At 48.3% G+C, this 25,321-nt stretch overlaps 1 protein-coding gene across 4 annotated transcripts in view; it reads left to right on the plus strand.

Moving 5' to 3' along the window:
* The window catches only part of PPARD (peroxisome proliferator activated receptor delta), a 77,116-nt gene that overhangs the window by 40,211 nt on the left and 11,584 nt on the right, over window positions 1-25,321 (plus strand). For all 4 annotated transcript variants that reach the window (XM_004424228.3, XM_087438500.1, XM_087438501.1 and 1 more), the window contains one exon: window positions 21,475-21,705. In XM_004424228.3, coding sequence (XP_004424285.1) covers window positions 21,576-21,705 — 130 coding nt within the window. In that variant the 5' untranslated portion in view covers window positions 21,475-21,575. The remainder of the gene's footprint in view (window positions 1-21,474; window positions 21,706-25,321) is intronic.

Below are 25,321 nucleotides of genomic sequence, written 5' to 3' on the forward strand. Positions count from 1 at the left end.
CGGTGCGTCGGTGTGTGCCCGGGATCCGAACCTGGGCTGCCAGTAGTGGAGCGCGCACACTTAACCACTAAGCCACGGGGTTAGCCCCACAATAGAGTTGTTTCATTTGTTGAGTTCTCTCTATTGAATTGCCATTCGCTTTTGTCAAAAAATGATTGGTCATATTTGTGTAGGTCTGAAATGAAATTTTAAAATATGCAAAACATTAATTGCCCTTTCTGATAATCTTGATCTTTGTTTCATGACAAATTTTCAGATATAGAAAAATTTCTTTTATTTTGCGTTGATCTTAGTTGAATTGTTAAACATGTGTCCAAAAGTATCTTCAAGTTGAGCACAAGGCACATGTTGTTTTGTATAAACTCATTTCCTTTTTTAGTCATGAAAACATTTTGTGTGCTTGGCCCAATTTTGGTTTTGCCGTTGCTTTTACTAATCAATGCTGCTTTTACCCATTCAGATTTTGGATCAGTTTCTGATTTTGTGTCTTAGAATTCTGTAATATTCACGTCTTTTCTTTCTATTTCTCCTGTAGCAAATAGTCAAATGCTACAAAATGCCAGTGAATATTATTGGGTAGTATTTGAATAACTTAACACATGGATTTCCAAACAAAGTTAACAGCACTGTACAGAATCACATGTCAGAATTGCCAGTATAAGGACATATTTTGCTTCCAAACTTGTTTCTTAGAATACTGCTTGTAGAATTTGTGTATACTATATATATAAATGTATTAATACATATTTGCAAGAATGACTCACCATTAGCCGCAGACAGGGCATAAACACAGACTTATAACATGGCAACAGCTACAAGCAAGACTTGATTAGATTCTGACCACTTCTCTCCTGTGTGCTTCTGTCCTGGTTCCTAGAGATGTCAGCCTTAACTTTCAACTCTGCACCTTAGTTTCTTGCTCTTGTTTTGGACTTGGAGTCAGTGGATTCCTTCAAATCAGTAACATCTCTAGGTTGATTGTTAAGCTTTAATTCTCACCAGTGTTATAATACTTTGTCCTGTTTTCCCAATTTTTGAATTGATGTTTCTCAGGCTTTGGGATTCAGTAAACCGGATACATTTCTCAAGAAATGTTGGAAAGAAAGTTTTGCATGGAAACACTAGTTAAGAGATGTCACAAGGCAGGACTTGAGGAAAGCCAAGTGTTGTAGGGTTCCCTGGCGGGTAAGTTCCACAGGGCAGCCGCTGTCTCTCGTCCATCACAGCGTCTTTGGGACCCGGCTTGGTGCCTGACCCACGGAAGGTGCTCCATGAAAGTTGGTGGCTGAGCAAATAGCTTTCCAACCAATGGCTGTTTGGAAGCAGTGTGTAAATAACTTTGGCTAACAAAGATGGTTCAGGATCCGACTGAGTCTTTGGCTCAGAGCCATGGGGTGAGCTGAAGGCAGAACAACTCTTTTCCTCTCTGTTTTTTATTTAATAAAAAAGTCAAAGCTACAAAAATGTTGAAAGGAAAATACAGTGAACTTCTGTATTTCCTGCACTAAGATTCACCAAATGCTAACAGTTTGTTACGTTTGCTTGACATTGTGTCATAGATTGTCCACATTCCATGTTTGTTGGATCGTTTCCTTGTGATTAGATCGGTGTTAGCATTTTTGGTGGGAACCCCTGTTGCTTCACCTCAGGAGGCATGATGGGGCCAGTTACACCCAGTAAAGGTGATGCTGATAGCTTTAATTACCTGGTTAAGGTGGTGTCTGTGAAGGCTACTTTTGTTTTAAGGCAGAGGACTTTGGAAGGAACTTTTCACTGACTTTTGGGAATAGCTGACAGCCATTTTGAAAAGAGACTGAAAAAAAAGAAAAGAAACTGTTTCTCTGTCAGTTGTAGCTGCTATTGGGAAACATCTTGGTGTAGTTAAAAAGGTCCTGGGAGCCAGGAAACGGGGATTTGGGCCCAAGCTCTACAACCATCTATCCCCATGATTGTAGACAGGTTACGTCATGTCTCTGGGCTGAGCAATTGTACGTATAAGGAACTAGACTCAGAGAGGTGAAGCAGTTTGCCCAAGGCTGCTCAGCTTAGTGAGTGGCAGAGCTAGGATTCAAACCCAGTTCTGTTTGGGCCAAAGCCCTGCCCTTGCTGTTGTGCCGAGCTGCCTCCTCCGAAGTGGCTGGTCATCATTATAGTCTCACCAAGCCCTAGGCACTAGTGCTGGGAGCCAAACAGAACACCAACCCTTGTAGGATCTGAAGTGGGAGAGAAGGTACATCTGTCTCACCCAGGTTCCTCTCCTGCACGAGGCAGGCTGTTTGGTTGGTTGGAAGGCCTGGGCACCTCAGGCAAGCTGGTAGGCGGGCTGTTGGACAGTCTTCGGTGACCTTTGGAATAAATGCTTTCGTGCATGTGTTACAAAGGTGAGCTGCTGGCACCGTTTCAGCCCACGCCTGCCCAGACAGGGAAGTACAAGAGTCATGTACCTGGCCCTGGCCCATGTTTTGGATCCCCAAACTGGCCTGTGAATCCCAAGGGCGATCCAGATGGATGGAGGAAGGTACTGCCACAGTGTCCCTGGGTTTCTGGGGGGAGGGAGACAGGAAGTATTAAGAGGGGAAAAGTGTGCAGAGCCTTGCCAAGCAGGTCGCTGTGGGTGGGGAGACACCGCCTGTGTGCTCTGGGTGCCCCAGGATTTGGGTGGAGGTTCTAGAGGAAGCAGGCAGAAAGGAGGGCCGTGGCAGCGACTCAGGAGTGCTCCAGGCCTGCTCCTGCCAGCCTTCTGCTCTGGTGGCCCACCAGGCCACCCACCTGTCATCTTCCCAGTTAGCAGCTCTCCCCAAGGCAAGTAGCACCTGAGTACTTGGTGAGTAGTGTCGGTTCCCCATGCTACCCTGGTATCCTTCCCCAGAGCAGTTGTTTTGGGGAAAACAGTGGCTCTGGCTCAATCAGGATGTGGTTTGTCAAGGCCATGTTGTCCTGTTGCTGTAGAGCTAAGAGTCCAGGAGAGTCAGCCTTCCCACGTTCCAGCTGCTTCTCCCTGCATTGTTTATCCTCACAGGCCTCCAGGGAAGGGGCTGAATTCAGGGCCAGGGCCAAAGTGGCCTGACAAGGAGCAGGCTGTGCTATGTGGGCCCTGAGAGGAATCCTGGGGAGTCCTGCCCTTGGTTCATGGCCTCCTCAGGCCTTGCATCTTGGAGAGACCCCCAGGGCTCTGGCAGCCAGGTAGGCAGGGGCAGAGGGTGCCCCTCGGGAGAGAGAACCCCAGAGGGAAAGTGTGTTTACAGATGGACTCCCCATCTTCACTGGTTGGACATTCAGGAAACAGTAGCAGTGCTTTACTTGATTCTTTCGAGGAGGAGCCCCTTCTCCCTCCCTTCAGACAGGGCTGAAATCCCATACTAGGGGCCTGACGTGACCCCAATGTGTGAGGCCTTCCGCTCTCTCAATGAATTCCCTGAGTGTCATCACTAAGTCACTCCCGCCTCAGCATTTCCCCATCTCCCCGCATACCCTTCCTCCTGGCTCTGAGGCCTGAAGAGTGAGATTGCAGCTTCTTGACCAGCTTTCTCGCTGAGTGCTCTTGCAGGCTGTCCTGCAGGCATAAAATCCAGAAGCTGCTGTCAGAACGATAGGAGAATTGGCAGGTGAGGGCTTGGGCCAATTTTCTGACTCTCCAAGGTGCTTTAAGGTTTAAAAAGTCTGTTCTAGGCTCCCTGAGATTTGAATACTCTTGTTTTAGTTGTCCATTCACTCCCTCACCTCTAGTTCTCCCTTTCCTCTTTTGGGGACTTCATGCTTTTCAAATATTTGTTAACGTGGCCCTTATCTGAGACTTTAGAAAGCAACCACTTGAAAAAGGAAAGGGAGAACAGAAAGTGAGTACTAAAGTCTTTTTATTTTATTTATTTATTTATTTATTTTGGTGAGGAAGATTGGCCCTGAGCTAACCTCTGTTGCCAATCTTCCTCTATTTTATATGTGGGTCACCCCCACAGCGTGGCTTGATGAGCGATGTATAGGTCCGCGCCCGGGAACCCACCAACCCTTGGCCGCTGAAGCAGAGTGTGTAAACTTAACCGCTACGCCACCAGGCCAGCCCTAAGTCTTTGAGACCCAACACCAGGGGAGCTTTGCTTCCTCTGGTGTCAACATTCACCTTTAGTTCCTGAGCTGGTTTCACTCAAGTGAGATCCAGAGTTTTTGTTATGGACAAAGCAGGAAGTTTCTGAAGGAGACTCCTGACTCTTCTACTCAGCTTCTGTTGCAAAAGACATTGATGCTTGTTTTAAAAACAGTTGCAACTACAAACATGTAAAAACTATTAATCTACCTCCCAGCACACTCCTCCTTCCTTCCCTCCCATTCCAGACTGTTTTCCCCTCACAATTGTTTATGTTGTTGGGCAAGTGTGTGTTAGCTCTGTGTTGTTGTCTTAAACAAAATGGGCATGAGGCAGATGTGCAGTTCTGCCACTTGCTGTTTCCTCCCATACGGCCATCCTGCCATGGCTCCACATCTGTGCCACCTGCTGCTCTTGAGGGTCTGCAGAAAATTCCATGACATGGATGTGCCAGAATGTTGCATCTTGAAAGAGATTCTTGAGCCTTTTCTGCTTCATCTTGCTGCTCTCTAAAATAATGATATCTCATGTTTGTATCATGCTTTTTAAAACCTTTTTTTTCTTACTAAACACAGCACATATTCATTACAGAAAATTTAGAAAAGTCAGATAAACAATAACAGAAAAAATAAAAATCGCCCCTAAGAGGGGCCAGCCCTGTGGCGTAGTGGTTAAGTGCGCACGCTCCGCTTCGGCGGCCCGGGGTTCCCAGGTTCGGATCCTGGGTGTGTACCAACGCACCGCTTGTCAAGCCATGCTGTGGTGGCGTCCCATATAAAGTGGAGGAAGGTGGGCATGGATGTTAGCCCAGGGTCAGTCTTCCTCAGCAAAAAGGAGGATTGGCATCGGATGTTAGCTCAGGGCTGATCTTCCTCACACACAAAAAATAATTACCCCTAAGAGATACCCATCATTAACATTTTGGCATATAAATTGTATAATACAAATGTTTTTCACATTTAATATCTCATTCAAGTCTTGCTGCCTCCATTAGGGAAGACATCTGTGTGTTAGTCCCATCTCAGAGATGGGAAAACTGAGCCACAGAGAGCTTAGAAGGTTGCCCAGAGGTACAGAGTGTAGTAATGACAGAGCTGGGATATACTTATCATGCAGCACTAATGCACTTTCCACCATATCCCACTATCTTCTCACCTCCCGATAGAGAGGAGGGGTGCTGGGGGTCTGGATTTCAGCAAGGCCTCGGCAGTCCTTGTAATTTGTTGAATTGCCTCGTCCAAAATTTAATAAACAGATGACGCCTAGAGGAAAGCATCTCATGACACTTTGGCCCCTCATTGACTTAGGAGAAAAGATAGAAGATGTGCTCCTCGGATTTAAAGTATTCCAATGCATTAGCTTCATCTTGATTATTGGAGTTTTAGGAGCTACACGTTAAGAGGGCATGATAAACTAAGGAAGAGGAGAGATGGGGAAACTGGCAAGTGACAGGTGCTGCAGTGACTGAGAGGTTTCACCTGGAGATGATGGCTTTGAGGAGAAAGAAGCTGCGGGCTGAGACTTGGTGACCATAGGCCAGGCAGGACAGGACTAGGGGTGGAAGTTAGTTGGAGGGAGGGTTCACTCACCAGGATACGGGAGACTTTTTTGCAGTAGAGGAGCGCAGGAATGGAAGCGAGGGACAATACAGTAGAGTGGGTGAGAAGGCCCACCCTGAAGGCAGACTGGGTCCTGGCTCTGCATCCTGGCTCGGGTCCTGAAAATTCCTTTACTCTCCTTGCTCCGGTTTTCTCATCTGTAATTGGGGATGATAATAGTACCTGCTTCGTAGTCCTCACTTGTGAAGCCTAAGTGAATCACTATACGTAAGGAGCTTACAGTAATGCCTGGCTCAGAGAAACGCTATGTACTTTGTAGTTCAAGCAGAATTTGAGTAGGCTCCCCGTAAGAAGAATGTAGGAGATTTTCTGCGTGCGTTCGCCTGTGACCTGCTTCCCCAGCCTTTTCTGGTCCCTGCCACCCTGGTCTGCTGTGTCTCGCTCCACCTCCCTCTCCTGGACCTGGGATCCTGCATTTCCCCCAGCTGGAATACCCTACTCTTCAGTCTGCCCACTCCCCAATTTTATTTTCTTCTCTGAACTCTTTTAAGTGTTTTCTCTAATGAGCGTATTTTACTGTTAAGGTCATTTCTGGATGACCCAGCTCTCCTCCGCCTTGAACCTTCCCTGAGGCCTCCAGCAGAGCCCATTTCCTCCTCCTCAGCGTTCAGCCACCCTCCTCCCCTTCTCCCATTTGTGTACAGCCTTCCCTGTGGTAGTTGCAGGTACTGGTCTTATCTTCCTCCCTTTCTGGAGTGTAAACAATTTAAAGGCACCTAAGGATTTGTCACCACCTCCCCACCCCCTACCCTGAGGCGAGCTGAGGCTGGGGAATGACCAAGGCCTCCTTCCATTGAGTACTATTCTTGCAGTCTGCTCAGTGAGAGGATTTTAGAGTCAAAAGGGGGATAGAAGCGCCCAACACTTCCTCCCCATGGAGAAAATGAAGCCCAGAAAAATGAACCACCTCCGCTAAGGTCACCTGGCAGATTAGCCAAAGAGCCAGCCCAGATCACAGCTAGGCTCCTCAGCCAGCTGTTTCTGGACTCCCTGGTTTCGTCTCCATTGCATTTCTACCAATTTATCATAATCCTCATGAGCTCCTCTTTTGACTGGAAAGGTCTGGAGAGCAGAGTTGGATGCCCCTGGAAAACTGAAGCCCAGGGACAAATGATCTGTACAGGGCTGCTTCAGGCTGGGGCCATGAACAGAAATCTTTTTTCCAGTTATAAAAGGTTGTTCATTTATTCAACAAATATTTATTGAGCAGTTTACTATCTGCCAGTCACTCCTCTAAGACATGAGGATCAACGTGAGTCTAACAGATGAAAATCTCTGCCTTGTGGGGTTTATATTCTTTTGAGGAGAGACAAGCAGTAAACAAATGAGAAAAAAAATACACACACCTATATGTGTGTGTGTGTATACATATATGTACACACACACGCACATACATACTATTCCAGATAGTGGTAAGAGCTGCAGAAAAAATTAAAGCAGAGAAGGGAAATGGAGTACCAGAGAGTGGGCTGGGGTGGTTTTAAATAGGATGGTCAGGTGAACTGTCACATTTGAGCAAAGCCGTAAGGAGATGAGGCAGCAAGCCACGTAGATAGATACCTGGGGGAAGAACATTTTCAGCTGGAGGGAATAGCTGCAAAGGCCCTGAGGCAAGATATGCCTGCTGTGCTCAGGACCAGCAAGGAGGCCATGTGCCTGGTGCATAGTATACCAGGAGAGGAGTAGTAGGCAGGAGCACCAGTTCCAGAAGGCCTTGCAGGCCAGTGTAAAACTGGACAGGAAGCTCCTGGAGGGATTTGATCACAGGAGGGACAGAATCTGACTTAAAAGGATCACTCTGACTGGTGTGTGGAGAGTAGTGGGGTGAAGCCAGAAGCAGAGAAGCCAGTTAGGAGGCTGTTGCAATAATCCAGGCAAGAAATGATGTTGGCTTCTCCCAGGGTCATAGCAGTGGAGGTGGTGAGAAGTGATTAGATTCTGGGTATTTATTAAAGGCAGAGCCATCAGATTGGCTGACTCCAGCATGTTGGCCTGGCCAACTAGAAGGTTGGAGTTGCCATTTACTGAGATAGGAAAGACCTTGGGGGGAAGGCCAAGGGTTTGGTTTTGGATGTGTTAGCCTTGTGATACCATTGGGCATCCATGTGGAGATTTCAGAGAAGCTGGGACTGGAGAAATAAATATGGGAGTCATCAACGTATTGAAGGTATCAAAAGCCACGAGCCAGCGTAAGATCATGCAGGGAGGGAGCGTAGATGGAGAATGAAAGAGACCTTTAGAGATTGGGAAGAAAATTGCTGACTGGGACCAGCAAAGGAGATTGGTAAGGAGCAGCCAGTGAGGTCAGAGGAAAACCTGGGAGCCAAGTGAAGAAGAGGTGTTAAGGAGGAAGGATCCAACAGTGTTCACATGATCTGATGGGTCAAGTAAGATGAAGATAATACATGCTCGGTACAGAAAGTTTAAAAAGTACAGCAACATAAAAACAATAACCTACCACTTTGTTCATACAGGGAAACTTCTCATTTTTTTCTCTACTCATTTTTATGGAAATTATGCTGTATAGTTTTGTATTCAGCTGTTTTTCACTTAACAAGCTATTAAATATTCTATGAAAACTTGAGTTTAGTGGCTGGATAATACTCCATTTTCTGAGGGTGCCCTAATTTATTTAACAATTCCTTTATTACTGGGCCTTGAGTCATTTCTTTTTCATTATTATTAATGTTTTTCATTATTATAAAAATTGATTTCGTTATTATAAACAACACTGCATTGAACAGCCCAGTACATTTTCCTGTGAGGGGAATTACAAGGTCAAAGGACATGTACACTTTTGGATGAGGCTTGAACTTGGGAGCCAGTTTCTCCTGGAGAGCTGACTGATCCTGGCTTAGCTGTAAGGTTCTTCTGTGTCTCTTCTCCCCTTGGAGAGGTTCAGAAGTCACTCAGCGCTGCTGACCCGTGTTTCTGCCTTCCCCCCTCCAACTGTGAGTCCCATTTCTCCTGGGCCAGTCAGAGTTTCCTTCCCTCTTACTAGGCCTGGCCACTCCCTTGGTGCACTGCCCCTTTCCTTGCCACCAGCCTCTGTCCCTTCACCCAGTTTGTGCGTATGGCCAGCAGGAGTTAGTTAGAGCTTCCCTCAGAGGGTCATTGTAGTGTTAAAATGAAATAACCCATTGTAGGTGCTTAACACACATTAGTCCTGTTCGCCCTCCTGTCACTGGGTCAATTAAATGAGATTATGTACATGAAGGTGCTTCCTGAACTTTAAAGGGGTGGCCGATGTCCTAGTCTTATTTGTTTAAAAAGAAGAGGGTGTGAGTAGTGGTGTCTAGTCCGTGGCCTGTGTAGCTAGCTCGTAGAGCAGGGCCACTGATCCACAGGTTGGTGTGCTGCTCTCGAGAGCTGTGTGTCAGAAGTTAGGGGACTTGGATGGAATCGTCAGGCCCAGGAATGTGCCTGTTCGTATCAGTTGGCCTCCTGCCAAGCAGTGCCAGATGCCACGTCTGCTCCCCAGATATGTGTGTGCCCTAGCTGGGAATCACTCAGACCAGAACAGTGCTGGGAGGCTGGAGCCAGGGGAGGTCAGAGCGGGCAGGGGCCTTGGAGATCCTCTGATCTGACATTTTACTCAGTGAGGGCACAGGTGGGGTGGTGGAGAGGCACTCAGCTCTGCCTCATGCCTTGATTCCTCAGCCTGGATCCTTCCAGGAACAGGACAGGCAGCTGCTTCCTAGACCCAGCCTTCCAGGGCTCTAAGAGGTGGCCTTCTTCCTCCTGCCAATGCCCCAGCTGGGTTTACTGTGACCCTGGCCTCTCAGAGCCCTGCTGAAATCATCTCCATTCTGCCCTCCACAGCAGACAGAGGAATTCTTTTTTAAATGCAGCTCTGATCCTGCCCATCCTCTTCATAACCTTCCCAGGCTCTCTACTGCTCTTCAGATAAACACTCACATCCTTAACTTGCCCATTGAGGCCCCAAGTGATGTCCAGTCTCAGCTAGACCAGCCTCCCTGCCCTCTCAGCACACCAGCCACACGGCCCTTCTTTCTACCCCTTGGAGGGTCCATGCCGTCCTCCTCCTTCCTCGGGCCTCTTCACATCACTCTTCCCCCATTGTCCTGTAACCCTACAAGCCTGCTTCTCCATCAGAGTCCGTGTTCTCAGGAACACCTCCCCTGACCACCCACTCTAGGCTAGTGCGCTCTGAGTGTGCCCCCACTGCACTCAGCGTTTGTCCTTCAGAGCTCTGGTCATCGTTCACAGTTATGTATTTGTGTTGGTTTCTTGAGTGATGTAGCCTGGCACATGATGCTAGGTGCTTAACAAACATTGGTTGAACGAGTGAATGAAAGCAGCTGGCGGGGACCAGAAGAAGAGTGGTGGGGCATTGATGGCATCAGCAGGCATGAGCACCTGAGGTCCTCAGATGCGAAGCAGTCTGGAAAGGTCCCCTGGTGTGGCCCTCTGCCTGCTGGCACAACCACCCTTACCTCTGAAGCCTTCTCTGAGTGGTGATGGTCCTCAGCACCCTTAAATCTTCTGGTAGGAGAGATCTGGATCTCTTCTGGAACCTGGGCAGGCCTTTCTTTTACTTCATCAGTCTCTCTCAGCCTGTTAATTCGGTTTTCTTTCTTCAAAACACTTTTTAAAATGTTTTTCCCTTTTCCCCCCATCATAAAAGTATCTCATGCTCTTTGTAAAGAATTTGGAGAACACAGAAAAGTGGAATTAAGAAAATAAGAATCACCTATACCACTACCCCAGCGAGAAAAAAACCATTAGCATTTTGGGCCATGTCTTTCCAGTTTTGTTTCTATGCATTATGTACATGTTTTGACATCATTGAGATTCTATTGTTTGTGAAAACTGTAGATATTTGGTATCTCCTTAGCCTTTAGTGGCTACACTTAGAGGCAGTTGGGCTGGGAGAGTTGATGGCTGGTGCCTCTCCCCTTCTGCGGGCGGGCGGGCGGGCACACTCAGGGCCCCGTGCTGATCCCGGGTGCAGAGCCCTCTTTCCCACTCAGATCTCTTCTCCGAGCACATTTTCAGTAGCTCCCTGAAGCCCGCTTTACCTTTTGTTTTAGTTTAGCTCCACTCCACGGGGTTTAGGGACTCTCTTGGTGGAAATGGAGGAATTAGAGAGTGTGAGGAGCTCCATGTAATCCCCTGAGGCGAGCCAGCAGTAATGATAGTCGCAGCAGCCACAGTGCCTATTGGTTGGGCATTTACTATGTATCCAGCACTGTCAAGCAGTTGCTGTTTGGTTATTTAATCTTCACGATGACTGCTCGGGTTAGGTGGTAGTATCCCACTCTCCTGGCTGTCTTTTCTCTGGTTCCAGCACCCTTTCAACAAAACCAGCCCCAGGCCACTCCTGGGGGTTGGCTTCAGGTGACCTGCTGGGGTGAATCCATTTCAGCAAGAAGGCCACACAGGCCTCTCTTGTGCCCTGAGGGAATGGGGTGACCTGAATTGGCAAATGGGGAGCTCCACAGAGAGCTCTGTGGAGTTGCTGGTCTGGAAAACCAGGGCACTGGGTCAGCACCCGGGTTAATGATTGATTGGAAAGCTTGGAAGAGAACCAGCCAAGCCCATTCTCCTATGGCCTCCCTCACTGCTGCTCCTGAAAGCACTTGCCGGGGACATGGGGCAACCTCTGCCCTTTATCTGGAGGCTGCTGACCCTCCTCCCCCTGTAGTGGGGGGAAGGAGGAAATGATAGCAGCTGGGTCAGCTGCACTGGCGGGGGACAAGAAGTGAAGGAGAGTTTGGGCCCATCTCCCTGAACAAAGAAGCACGGGCCCAGAATAGGAGCTCCATGTCAGTTCTCTCTTCTCACAGTTGACTGTAAGGCAGAGAATTGGGAGATTCGGGGTTTGTTCAGGTCTCTGGAATTCCAGCAGGCGAGCACATTTCTAGACCTGGAATATCTCTTGCTCCATATAATCCCCTAAGACGAGCCAACAGTGATGTTAGTAGCAGCAGCCGCGGTCCCTGTTGGTTGGACATTTGCTATGTGTCCAGCACTGTTAAGCAGTTGCTGTGTGATTATTTAATCCTCATGATGACTGCTCAGGTTAGGTGGTAGTATCCCAATTTTAGGGCTGAGAAACTGAGGGGAACTCTTAGTCTTCTCCTGACTGCAGAGGGAGGGGCAGAGGCAGGGTTTGAACCCAGGCCTGGTACAGAAGCCCATGAAATTAACTTCTATGGAGTATTGCATCTCCAGGGCAATACATGAAAACTGATACAGTGGCAAATGCTACAACTGAAAACAGTCTGACTACAGTGAATGTGTTTAGTCTGTTATTCATTCGACAAGTGTATGCTGAGCACCCACTAAATGCCAGGCACTGTGCCAGGTGCTGGGGACCTACCCTAGCAAGACAGAGGGCTTTGTCTGGGAAACTGATAACGTGGGAAGGCCAGACCAGTGAGCAGACATTGCAGTTGGAGCAGTAATCGCAGGTTTGGAGGGCCTGGGTCTGGGTTGTGGCGGGAAGGAACAGAATGGGGCTAGTCAAGGAGCTTCCTAAAGGAGGGAGGTGCAGGTGGGTCTTGAAGGAGGCTAGGCTTTAGCTAGTGGAGGGGGTAGCATTCCAGGCGAGGCTAGTGCGAGCCTCCGTGTTCAGGGGGTGTTGCTGGAACACGGGGCGAGTGGGATGGGGCTGGAGAAGGAGCCAGGGACCAGAGCCTGTGGCTGTCTTGAGCACACAGCAGTCATTTTCTGGCAGGGAGGATCCAGAAGGGCTGTGACCAGGGTGTTCCTGACAGAAACAGTTGGGGACTGGCAGCTAGACAAAGGATTCAGGGGTGATGGCTCCAGACTGAGGCTAAGAGCAGCTTCCAGATCCAACAGGGTGGAGACATACCAGCTTTTGGTCCAGTCTTACCCAGCACCACATGCGAGGCACACAACGTAGTAATTAAGGCCTGAGCTAACCTTCCTGAACTCAAATCCTGCTCCTCTAGTTACTGTGTGACCTTAAGCCAGTTACTCTCCTTCTCTGTGCTGCAGTTTCCTCATCAGTTACATGGGGATAATAATAGTACCTGACTCGTAGGGTTGTTGTGAGTATTAGATGTGTCAGTATGCACAGAGCCTGGTGTGTAGTAAGCCCTCAGAGAATGGAAGCTGGTAGCGTTGTGGTGGAGGTGGGGGGCCTGAGGCTTGGAGCTGTGACCCAGCTTGGGTTCTGGTGCAGGGAGAGGCCTTTCAGGCTGTGCCACAGGTGGATGGGCCCCTGGCACACTGACTGACCCCACTCAGAGCATACAGCCTGCCGGTGGGCGTCAGGGAATGAATCTCCATTTCCTGAGAATGACTAGACCTGGTGGGAAGGATTAGGGCCCCAGGTGGCTTGCTTGCTTGGGCCGGGTCGCAGACCAGGCCTCTCTAGAGCTCTGGGTCATTTGGGTTAAGCTCCTAACTATCCCTCTGCCCATGAAATTTACCTGCCCAATGGGAAATGGACGGAGTTGTGCCCCTCATCCCACTGTAGCTCCCGGGAGGCCTGAATTTCTTCTTGGGCCAAGAGAGTGGGTGTCGGAATGGGAGCACTGGGGCTGCTTGCACAGCAGGCTTGTGTGTGTGTGTGTATACACACAATGCACATGTGTGTGCATGCCAGAATCAGAGTCGTCCAGGCATTTGTTTTGTAAGAAATTCTCTTGCAGAGACTCCATCTTTTGTCCATGAGCAGCAGAGCAGCCCCCCTCGTTCTGGCTGCAGGACCCTTGTGCTGTCTGGGGACAGCACCAGCCTCTTAAGTGGGGCAAAGCTGTGGCACAATCAGAGGGTTTCTGGCTCTGGCACAGTGCTGGGGGCTGGCAGTAGCGAAAACCAGGGTTTCTCAGCGGCATAAAAGTTAACCTAGTACCAGGGTGTGCTATTTTGATTGCTGGGGCTGAAGAAGGGAAGAGGAGACTAGGGTTCCTTGCAAGGAGAGTGGTGGGTGGGGTGGCAGCTACTGTGAAAATCCAGCCCCTGGGCCTCTGCCCAGGGGTGTGGGGAGAGGGCCTGGGGGTCAGAGTAGCTCCTGGCTGGGCAAGCTGAGAACCGTGGTGGGGCGGGGGCAGCCTTGGCTGCTGGGTAGGTGGGGAGACCTCAGCTGTAAATGGAACACTCGGGACTGTGTGAAAATGGATGGCTTCTGGCAAAATGCAGGGATGGGCCACAGCACAGCGGTTCCATCTAAATATGAAACAGCACAAGGGATGTGTGTGGGATTTAGAACTACCAGACTGCAGCTCCCGTCTTCCTTCAGCTGGGGTCCTTAAGGAGTCACAGCCAGAAGAGACAGCTCCGGGCTGGGGAGGAACATCCTCCTGGAATCCAGGAACCCTGGCCCCATATCCAAAATTCTAGCCAGAGCCCAGAACCACGTCTGATTTCAAGAGGCAACCACTTGCACCCCCAGATACTGAGAACAGTTCCTCTGGTCACGGTGAAATAACCTTCTGCAGCTGGTATGTGGCAGCGGAAGCTGAGGCTCAGGGGTGTGTAAGGTGGCCCAGTGCACACAGCTCCTCGGGCCAGGCCAGGCTTGCACCCCACGGTGTTTGATACCCTGTGGCCTTCTGCTTCATCCTCGTGTGTGTTCTCCGAGAGACACCATGTCAGGTTCCACAAGCCTAGGCTTTTTGTCACTTTCCTCATCTGCTCAGGGGAGCTCGCAAGGCTTGCCTTATGGGGGCTCATGAGGATTGCGCAGAGCCTGTCTGTCCTGTGCCCAGCAGGTGCCTGATGGGTAGTGGGAGCTCAGTCAGCTCCTCCCCCTCCTTCCAGGATTCAGTCCTGACAATGAACTCTGTCCTGTCTCCCCAGGGTCACTCAGAGGATCAGAGAATATGAGGGAATGTGTGAGAAAATATTTTGTCAGGTGTCTATACAAGGCGGTGTTGTCGTTTTTCCTCCTGTTTCTACCTGCTAAGGGGGACTGTAAATCCTCATGTCCCTCTCTGCCCAGCTCTCATCACCACAGCCTGGTGTGCATTTCCCGTGTCCACTGACACCCAGGCTACACGGATCCCAAAACAGTTTGTTCTAATCAGCCTCATACCACTTATCCCTCTGGTCAGTGCCACCACTGTGCTCAGGGCTCTTAGAAGTCACATTGTATGACCCTTCTGTCACCATGCTGCCCGTCCTCATGATGCTCCTCCTCAGGTATCTCCTGTAGCCCCTTCAGCCATAGGCCTGGTTGAGGGTCTCTCACCCCTCACCTGCCCTGCCTCCTCCACCTCGAGACTTTTCTGTCCTGGAGCATGAAGAATCAGTGTCTCTGGTCCTTGTTATTTGGATAACAGCTCGTTTTTTTAGAGAGTTGAATGCATGCCACACAGCAGTCACAGACTGCTATGGTGATCATCAGGGTCCTTTTCCCAGTGTTGTCACCAACCTCCTCCTGACAATCCCACTCTCCTCTTTAGCTAAGTGTCCTTATATCCTGCTAGTTCAGTTAGGATTGTGTTCAGCTGCATGCAACTGAAATCTGGCAAATGGTCCCTTGTAAAACAGGTGTTTAATTTTTCACCTAATAAATAGTCTGGAGATAGGCATTTCAGGGCTAGTTCAGCAGCTCTGTGATGCCGTAGTGACCAGGCTCCTTCTAACTTTCTGCCCCACCCATTTAACCTGTCTTCCTCGTGCTCAGAAGGTAGCTGTTACACCCCCAGGCACACTATTCCTATTCCAGGCTCCAAGGGGGAAGGGTAAAAATTTGTCTCTTGTATCAGGAAAGAATAGTATTTTCAGAAGGCCCTCCCAGTAGATTTCTCTTTACATATTGTTGGTCAGAATTATGTGACATGAACCCTGTACCTATGAGAGAGCTTGGGAAATTAAGGGTTTAGCTAGGCAGGTGGCTGATCCAAAGAAAATTGGGACTCAGTAAGAAAGAAGGGAGAATGGTATTGGGTAGACGACTGAGAGTGACTGCCCCGGACTGGCACTTGTAGTCAGAGCTGTGTGGCGGGAACTGAACCTCTGAGCGTTTCCTATGCTCTAGTGCTGGTGATTCCCTAGTTTAATGGCCAGGAATGATCAGGGATTGATCCTTGAGGAACTGATTTGTGCTGACCAAACTCAGATCCCTGCGAGGGGACAACTCACGCAGTGTGAAGGAGTGAAGCCGCCTAGGGAGTGACAGCAGGAAGTAGTGGAGACGGTGCCAGTGGTGAGCACATGCCCGGGTAAAGGGGTGGCTGCTGCTCAGGTCCTGGGGTGGGTGCCAGGGGCATGCAGGTACCCAGTGGCCAGGTAGGCCCAGTTTTCAATAGAAGCCAGAAAGCCAGATTGTTTTTTAAGCTTATTTTTTTTAACTCTATTTTGAAAAAAGTCTAGTGTGGTTACTGAAATATTGCAAAGATCATACAGAGTTCCCATATACCCTTCATCCAGCTTCCCTAATGTCAGCATCTTAAATGTCATACACTTAAGAAATCTAAGAAATGAACGCTGAAACAATACTATTAACTAAACTAAGCAGACTTTTTTCGGAACTTACCGTTTTTTCTGCTACTATCCTCTTTCTGTTCCAGGATCCAATCCACCATCCTGTGTTGCATTTAGTTGTTATGTCTCCATAGTATCCTGTCTGTGAGACTGTTCTCAGTCAGAAAGCTAGAGTTTTACAAGACTTCTCTTAAGTTTTCCTATTCTACTGTAATAATTTGGAAATTATACATTCTATTTGTGGTATCTTAGTGATTATCTTTGAAATTTTTCCATGTATGTTTGACTGAACTATAAAGTTTATCAGGGCTGGCCCCGTGGCTTAGTGGTTAAGTGCACGCGCTCTGCTGCTGGCGGCCCGGGTTCGGATCCCGGGCGCGCACCGATGCACCGCTTCTCCGGCCATGCTGAGGCCGCGTCCCACATACAGCAACTAGAAGGATGTGCAGCTATGACATACAACTATCTACTAGGGCTTTGGGGGAAAAAATAAATAAAATTAAAAAATTTAAAAAAAATAATAAAGTTTATCAGCATCTCCAGCTGTCTCCTGAAAAATCAAAGGACTTGAGCAGTTGAGTGCTGATCACTCCCTCTCATCTTTTACGTTATTGCTTGTTAAGTTTTGCCTTTTAATTTTATTCAAATTTAAATTATTTTTAGAATAGGTAACGTGCCTATAGTTCTGAATTTAAAAGGTACAGTGAAAAATGTCTCTCCTGTCAGTGACCCAGACACTCCCTCCCCAAATGCAGCCAGTGCTCCCAGTTCTTATGTAGCCCTCCAAAGCTATCTTACACATATACAAGCAAATACAGCTTCAGTATATCTTTTGTGCATGGAGTATAGCTCTCTTCACTTCATTATGTAAATTGCTCTCTCCATTATATCTTAGAGATACTTCCATATCAGTCCATAAACATCATCATTCTTATTGGTGGCTGCATAGAATTCCATGTTTCCATATCATAATTTATTTAGTAAGTTCCCTGTTAATGGACATTTAGCTTGTTCCCCACCTCATACTAGTTAAATAATACTGTAGTGAATAACCTTGTACTAATACTTTATGTCATTTTGCTTAAGTGGAAGTATAGCTGTAGGGTACAACCTAGAAGTGGTATTTCTGGGTCAAAGGGAATGTGCACCTGTAATTTAGATAGTCGTAGCCCAATTATCATCTTTAGAGGTTGTACCAATTTACCCTTCTACCTTTCCATCAATGTGTGGGATTATTTCTCCATATGCTTAGCAAAAACGTGTTAGCATTTGGGGCCCACCTGGTGGTATAGTGGTTAAGTTCGCGTGCTCTGCTTCGGCGGCCCAGGGTTCACAGGTTTGGATCCCGGGTGCGGACCTACACGCTGCTTATTAAGCCATGCTGTGGCAGGTGTCCCACGTATAAAGTGGAGGAAGATGGGCACAGGTGTTAGCTTAGGGCTAATCTTCCTCGCCAAAAAAAAAGTGTTAGCATTTGTTTTAATCTGATTGTAAAAAGTATTATTTCATTGTTGTTTTAATTTGTGTTTCTCTTTTTATGAATGATGTTGAGCATCTTTCCAAATGTATATACCTTTTCTGTATACATTTTTCATATCCCAGGCCCATTTTTCTATTAGATTGCTAGTCTTTTACTTATTAATTGTAGGAAATATTTTAGGGAAACTAGCCCTTTGATGAGAGTTGCAAATATTTTTCCCAGTTTATTATCTGTTTTTTCTCTTACAATGGTTTTTTACCATGTAGAAAGTTTATATTTTTATATAATGAAACTTATTAATCTTTTACCCATCATCTTTTAACCCATAAAGTTTTTATGAGTTTAGTGTTAGGCTTAGCTCTTCCGCACCTCAAGACTACTTTTATAGTTTATGTATTTTTTTTAATAGTTTATCTATTTTTGTTTTAACTTGAAATTTTAAAATTTATTTAGCCCTTGGCTTGGTATAAGGTGTGAGGTAGGAATCCAGCTTAATTTTTCCTGATGGCTACTTGGTTGTCCCAATACCATTTATTTATTTATTTATTTATTTATTTATTTTAAAGATTTTATTTATTTTATTTTTTCCCCCCAAAGCCCCAGTAGATAGTTGTATGTCATAGCTGCACATCCTTCTAGTTGCTGTATGTGGGACGCGGCCTCAGGATGGACGGAGAAGTGGTGCCTCGATGCACACCCGGGATCCGAACCCCGGCCACCAGCATTGCAGCGCGCGCACTTAACCACCAAGCCACAGGGCCGGCCCCAATACCATTTATTGAAGAATCCATCTTTTCTTTTTGATTTGAAGTGCTGTCTTTATAACATATTAAAATTTCATATGTGTTTGCATCTATTTATGGACTCTGTATTCTCTTTTATTGATTGTCTATTCATGTGCCTGTACCACACTGTTTTATTTTTTTTTTTTTAAAGATTTTATTTATTTATTTTTCCCCCCAAAGCCCCAGTAGATAGCTGTGTGTCATAGCTGCACATCCTTCTAGTTGCTGTACGTGGGACGCGGCCTCAGCATGGCCGGAGAAGCAGCGCATCGGTGCGAGCCCGGGATCCGAACCCGGGTCGCCAGCAGTGGAGCGCGCTCACTCAACCACCAAGCCACGGGGCCGGCCCCACACTGTTTTAATTATTGTAGCGTTACTATAATTCTTTTTATTCCTCTCCAGCTAATTCCCTATGATGTTTGCCAGAGTGCTTCTACCCAGCCTCTTTGCTTTCTTCAAGTCCCATCTTGACTCTTAGTAGACAACTGTCCCTCCTACTTTATTAACTAAAAAGAGTGGGGCCATTCTGGGTGAGCTTTAACCCTCCCCAACTGCTATGATACTTCTTTATATTTTCCTCATCTGGCATCCTTGAATTATTCCCCTCCCATCAATCATCCTGCCTCAGCTTCCCCGTTGATCTTCAGACTGTCTTTCTTTGCAGACCTCTCCTCCATCCACAGCTTACTTGAGTCTCTTCTAGTCCAAAAAACCTTTTCCTGGCATTACTGCTTTCTCAGGCCAGCATCCTCTTGTACCTTCAGCATCCTCTTGTACGTTCCTTTCCTTGACATATTAACCAAAAAATTAGTCTCCATTCACTGTCGTGGCTTCCTCACTACCACTTATTCTTTAGAGCCCAGGTTTCCATCCCAACCACTTGGCAGAAACTTGTCTCACAAGATCATTGATGACCTCACAGTCACTGAATCTAGGGGTCATGTGTCAGTTTATCACCCTTAAACTCTGTAGCATTTGAGACAGTTGACCTCTGCCCCCTGAAACAGCCCTTCCCTTGGCTCTGAGACGCCCTGCTGTCCCAAGTCTCTCCTGCCTCTGGCCACTGCCCTGTTGTCTGCTCTGGTGCCTCTTCCTCTGTCCTTCCTTGACATGTCACTCTCTCTTTTGGTGAACTGAATCCTTTCCTGTGGCTGTCACATCAACAAAGATGCCCTTAAGTCTACAGATTCCCAGCTCCCCTGCTCTTAGACTCTGGGGCTGAATTTCCAAACTGCCTTTAGGAGACCAACTAAGAGGTTACTGTGTCAGTCCAAACGAGGGAAGATGAAAGCCTGATGAAAAGGAATGATTACAGGGAATCATTTACTATCAGCTGCAAGTTGCTTTGCTATGGAGCAGTGGTTCTCAAGCTTGGCTGCACGTTACAGTCACCAGGGGAATTAAAAATAAATATCCTGAGCTTAGCCACTAGGTTAAAGTTCAGCGCTCACCGCTCCGGCGGCCAGGGTTCGTTTCCCAGGCGTGGAACCACACCACCCATCTGTCAGTTGCCTGCTGTGGCGGCGGCTCACATAGAAGAACTAGAACGACTTACAACTAGGATATATAGCCATGTACTAGTGCTTTGGGGAGGGAGGAAAAAAAGAGGAAGATTGGCAATAGATGTTAGCTCAGGGCGAATCTTTCCCTGCAAATAAATAAATAAGTAAATAAATAAATAAAATAAAATAAAATAAAGATCTCAATGCCCAAGCTGCTCCCGAAACCCAGTCAAATGAGAATCTCTGGGGATGGACCCAGACATCCATATTTTTAAAAACTCCCCAGTGATTCCAGTGTACAGCCAACTTTGCAAGCCTAGAGCGGGGTAAGAGAGAGGGAAGAGTCTCAGCTGACTCCCGCTTTTTGGCTTTGATAAGTAGGTAGATGGGCGTGTGGGTCACTATAGTAGGGATTCCCAGAGGAAGGGCAGGTTTGGGGGAAGATGATGGGTTCTGTTTGGATAGATTTAGTTTGAGCTGCCTATGGGACATCCAAGAGGAGTCTCACAGATGCTTGAATCTCCCTAAAGCAGGTCTTTTCTGCTCCTGATCCTTCCGCCAGGCCTGCACTGCTGCAGGACGGAGTCCAGTCACTCCCAGCACCAGGGCAGTTGAAGTGCACATGCTTGGATACAGCTCACCTCCCCAGCCTTCCCTCCAAATTGTCTCTCCTATATCACCCCACTCCCTAGCCAACAGGACTCCTCACCATTCCCTGCTGTGCTGCCTCTGAGTCTTTTCTTTTGCTGTATCACCAGGACAAGTTCCATACCATCTCTGGTCAAAATCCACCCCACTCTCAAGGCATCTCCCATAGCACCTCATGATCTTACCTCCTCTGTCTGTGGGATTTGTGGACAATATTTTACTTGCTGAGGGTTGGAGTTGCCTCCTACTGGGTGATGTGGGCATGGGGGTCATCGCCCAGTAAGCCCACTTGGAAAGATTCCTAGACAGAGTGCATCTCCCCTTGCCTGATGGCTGTGCCATTGAGGATCTAGTTGCAGATCTGCTGTCAACTGTGAACACAGCGTAGCAGGGGCTCATGTCTTTTTTTCCACACCCAAACACAGAAAGGATAGGACCCACTCCCTTCAAGAACTCTGGCTTGGGAGAGCAGTGATTCTTGGGCCTGAGTGCTGGTGGGTTCAGGATGGGAGTTGGGAGGTGTGTTACATATTGGGATCTCCTGGGGGACTGGAGAGTTCTAAAAAGCCCCTCAGGCCATTCTGATGTGGCTCCTCTTGACTCAGGAGGCTCAAGAGCAGGATGCAGCAGAGGAGGCAGGGAAAGGTGGCACAGTGGTATCTCACCCTCTCTGGTTAATGGAGACTACTCTTACTCCAAAGACCTGCTGCAGGAGCCAAGTTGACAAAGGGTGGGAGGGGAAGTGACTTGAGATGCAAAGAGTGGAGGTGATGGGATAGCACTGCAGGGATGAGGCGTTCCTGCTCTGAAGGAGCAGGGGAACCCCCTTCATCCTGTCCCCTGGATGGTAGCCCTCAAGCATGCCCCACTCCCATCACCCTCTCCACCTCCTCTCTGCCTCCCCCAACTTCTTCCTGTCTTCCCCTTTTCCCAGGCTGATGGGAACTGCCCTGTAGAGGTCCATCTGCGTTCAGACCTAGATGATGCCAGAGCTATGACCGGGCCTGCAGGCGTGGCGCCGAGGGGAAATCAGCCATGGAGCAGCCACCGGAGGAAGCCCCTGAGGTCCGGGAAGAAGAGGAGAAAGAGGAAGTGGCAGAAGCAGAAAGAGCCCCAGAGCTCAATGGGGGACCAGAGCACTCATTTCCTTCTAGCAGCTATGCAGGTGAGGAGGGGCCGGCAGGGGATGTGGGCAGAGGAGGCACAACTGGGCAGAACAGGGAACCTGGCCCTCTGCAGACAGCATCCTGGGGGTGCAGAGTAGCAGAGAGGTTAAGGATGGGAGCTAGACAGCCTAGGTTCACACCCCTGCTCTGTTGCTCATCAGCTGCAGGGTCTTGGACAAGTTGCACCACTTCTTTCTGTAAAACAGACAGGGATCCTAGGGGCTGTGGACATGGGCTTTTGTGAGAATTAAATGAGTTAGCATTTGTAACACATGTCACTGTCATTATTATTCCCACCACCACTACCACAGGGCATCTGGGACCAGTCTGCATTAGCAACCCACTAGAAAAATCAGCTGTACCTGTGATTGTTATGATCAGTCAAAATTTACAACTCAGTTGATCTTGTGCTAATTATACACATCATCGGCTACATTGTAGTTAGGCGTAAATGCTAAGCAGTTAGTATGAATGACTGTAATTAATAATACTTTTGTGCAGCCAGACAGTTTTTAGCTTCTTTTGTCTCACTTGTTGGTTCTCTTTTGTTTATCCACTATCAGCAACAGTGTAAACATTTTTCTCTGGTACCCTGTACTGTTCTGTCCCCATATTCATCATCATCATCATCATGCTATGTCTACCTTCAGGGACACCCAGAATCCATTCTTCAGCCCCTGGCCTTCCCTGTTGCTAGTGCCGCCCCTTCCCTGCTTCCTGCCCCATCCCCCAGCTTCTCTCCTCCCTCGACCTAAGTGCCAGCACATCCAGCTGATCCTTGCTCCCTTCCCTCGGAGGGAACTAGGATCATGAGAGGATGTACTGCCAGGGGGACATCCTGATCTTGCTGCTGGTTTCAGCTGAAGGAGATCCTAGCCACAGGTGGTGATTCAGGGCAGAAAAGTAGGCCCATCCCACAAAGATGGGCTCTGGAGAAGGAGGTAGATGGTGTCAGAGTTAAGGCAGGGCGGGGGCTGTTGAGGTGGGACAGGCTCCTGCCTGGGCCTGCAGCAGAGAGGCCCAAAGTCTTGAGCCGTGCTGCTTTGAACCTGCAAAGCAAGTCCTGGGATTTTGCAGACCTTCTTCCTCTTCAGGGTATGTGGTGGGGTAGGATGAAGGGAGAGCCTTCTGATCCCACCCAGACCCCCAGGAATGCCCAAAGTAGGTTTGGTGTGATTTCAGGGCCCAAGAGAAGGTATCCCCCATCCCCCAGGGTAACCTACTCCCTGTTGGGTGGCTGATGGCTAGAATGGCTTTGGAGACCCAGCCTTTCTCAAAAGAGAGGAATGGTTAACCAGGTGTGATCCATCACTCAGCACTAATATACATACCGTTCTGACTTTGAGACAGGTGACGAGGGTTAGGAAGCAGAGGGAAGACACTAGGGGCTGAGAATGAGCAAGGACACCAGGGAGTGAGGACACACACGGAGGACACCAAGGGGAGTAAAAGGGGAAGAGAGGGCCATGATTTGTGGGGTTTGTGACCTAACTGTCTGCCCAGGCCCACCCCATGCCTACATCTGGGCTCAAGGCATTTAGAAGTTCCCTGCAGAGTAATGTCCCATATTGGGATTTCCTGCACACCCTTGTGGGGACCATATCCCCAAGTAATACTGCTGTTCACATGCAGACCAGAGCGTGGTGCGTGGGCGCACAAGCAGGGCGAGGTGGGCATGGTGGTGGCATCTCAGGGAGCTTTATCAGTAGGATTCAGGGCACATGGAGAGATGTCTAGGACAGAATTTACCCAGCCACCCTTACAGTGCTATATGTATGATGTGGTCATTTAATAGATTCTGTTTATCGATAAATCGGTGAAGTGGAGGTAGAAACACTTCCTTGTTCATAATTGAAACAGAAGGGAGTTGTTTAACATAATCACTATGTGTTAAAGCCATAGTATATAAAAAGTTCCCACAAATTCTACAAGACAAGCCACCCAACAGAAAAATAGAAACGAGCAGTTCATAGTAGGACAAATACAAATGGCCAGAAAACACGAAGTGTTTTTCAGTCTACTCACTGATCAAAGAAGGTGTCTTCAGGTGAGATGTCACTTAGCCTGTTCAACTGGCAGAGAGGACTGTGTTGGCTAGAGGGTGAGGACGTGGCCTTCCAGCCACTGAGAGTGGAACACTTCAGTGTGCATTCCTTTGGCCCTGCAGTCTCCCCCAGGAATGAATCCCGTGTAAATACTCGCTCAGTGTGCACTCAGATTTCCACACTCTTTTACTGCAGCACTGTTCACAAAAGCAAAAGACTGGAAGGCGCTCATCTGTGGGAAATTGGTTGTGTAAACTGTGGGAGCGCCATACTGTGGAATGCTCTGTAGTCATTAAAAAGAATAAGGTAGATCTCTATATACTGACAGGGAAATAAGTTCCTGACAAATTGGGGATCCCATTGTTCAAAAATCCCATGTATCATAGAAGGCCCTGGAAAGAGTATACACAAAGGACTAGTGGGGCTAACTCAGGGGGTGGGATCATGGGTGGAGAGGATCTCTCATAAGATGCTGCATGCCCTTATGGATTTTTCTCAGCAAGCCTGCAGGACCCTCATAATTTAAAAAGCAAATGCATTGCTTTTCTTTAAAAGGTTAAAATAAATTTACTGTTTTTTTTTAAAAAAAAAAAAGGCCAGCAGGTAAGGGGCCCTGGAGACAGAGCCTCATGCTGTGTTGGGGATCACACAGACCAGAGCAGGAAGCCCAGGTCTGCCACTCTGAGCTGTGGCCCTCACCAGTGCCTTCACCTCTCCAGTCTCAGTCTCCTCACTTTTAAAGGCTGCATCCTGCCCACCTCAGGGCCTGCCAGGAGAGGAGTAAATGGTAGTATCTGACACCACGGATGTATTAGCACCTGCTGGTTCCTCGCCCTGCCCCATGAGTCTACGACTTTGGCCTCTGGAGTCCCCTCAGGAACCTATGCATGGCGTGCAGCCTTGAGCCCTGAAACAGCAGGAAGGCTGCACAGTTTGCTTCCCTCTGACCCTCCCGAGGTTCTGCAGTGATTCTGTGCGTCTCTCTACAGAGCTCAACACCTGCCACGCAGCTCCTCCTCACCCCAGGGAGGCAGACAGAACTGGCCTCACCATTAGCACTCGGCTACAAGGAAACTCACATGCCGGGCTGGGTGGGAGCAGGGGCAGCTGGAGCCAATGCTCACATCCCACTCCTGTCCTCCTTTCCTGCTTCAGTGATGAACATCCCAGTCACAACCAAGAAAGAGGTCAGAGGTCTTAGTGTGGGGCCGAGGAAGATAAAGTGTCCTTCCTCCTTGCCCTGGTGCCTCTTCTCACTTAGCAAGCACTTGGTGGGTGTCCAGGCAGGGGCTGGTCATTTAGCAGAGGACAAGGCTGCGTGCCTGCCCTGAGGAGCCCACAGTCCAGATGAACAGGACAACGGAAGTAAGGAGGCTGCTTGGTAACCCAACCCCAGAGTCTGGCAGAATTGGCCCTGACTTCAGAAGCTCTTTGCCTGTGGGGCTCTGCCAGCAAAGTAAATAGACAGGGCTGGCCCTTCCTGGCCACCCTCACAGCTGTGACAACAGCATACCTCCAGCGATGGAGACGAGATACGCAGGAGAGCTCTCAACCACACACAAGTGACGTG

This window comes from Ceratotherium simum, chromosome 13, assembly GCF_057802395.1.
Source record: "Ceratotherium simum simum isolate JZ-2026a chromosome 13, ASM5780239v1, whole genome shotgun sequence".
Classification (NCBI taxonomy): Eukaryota; Metazoa; Chordata; class Mammalia; order Perissodactyla; family Rhinocerotidae; genus Ceratotherium; species Ceratotherium simum.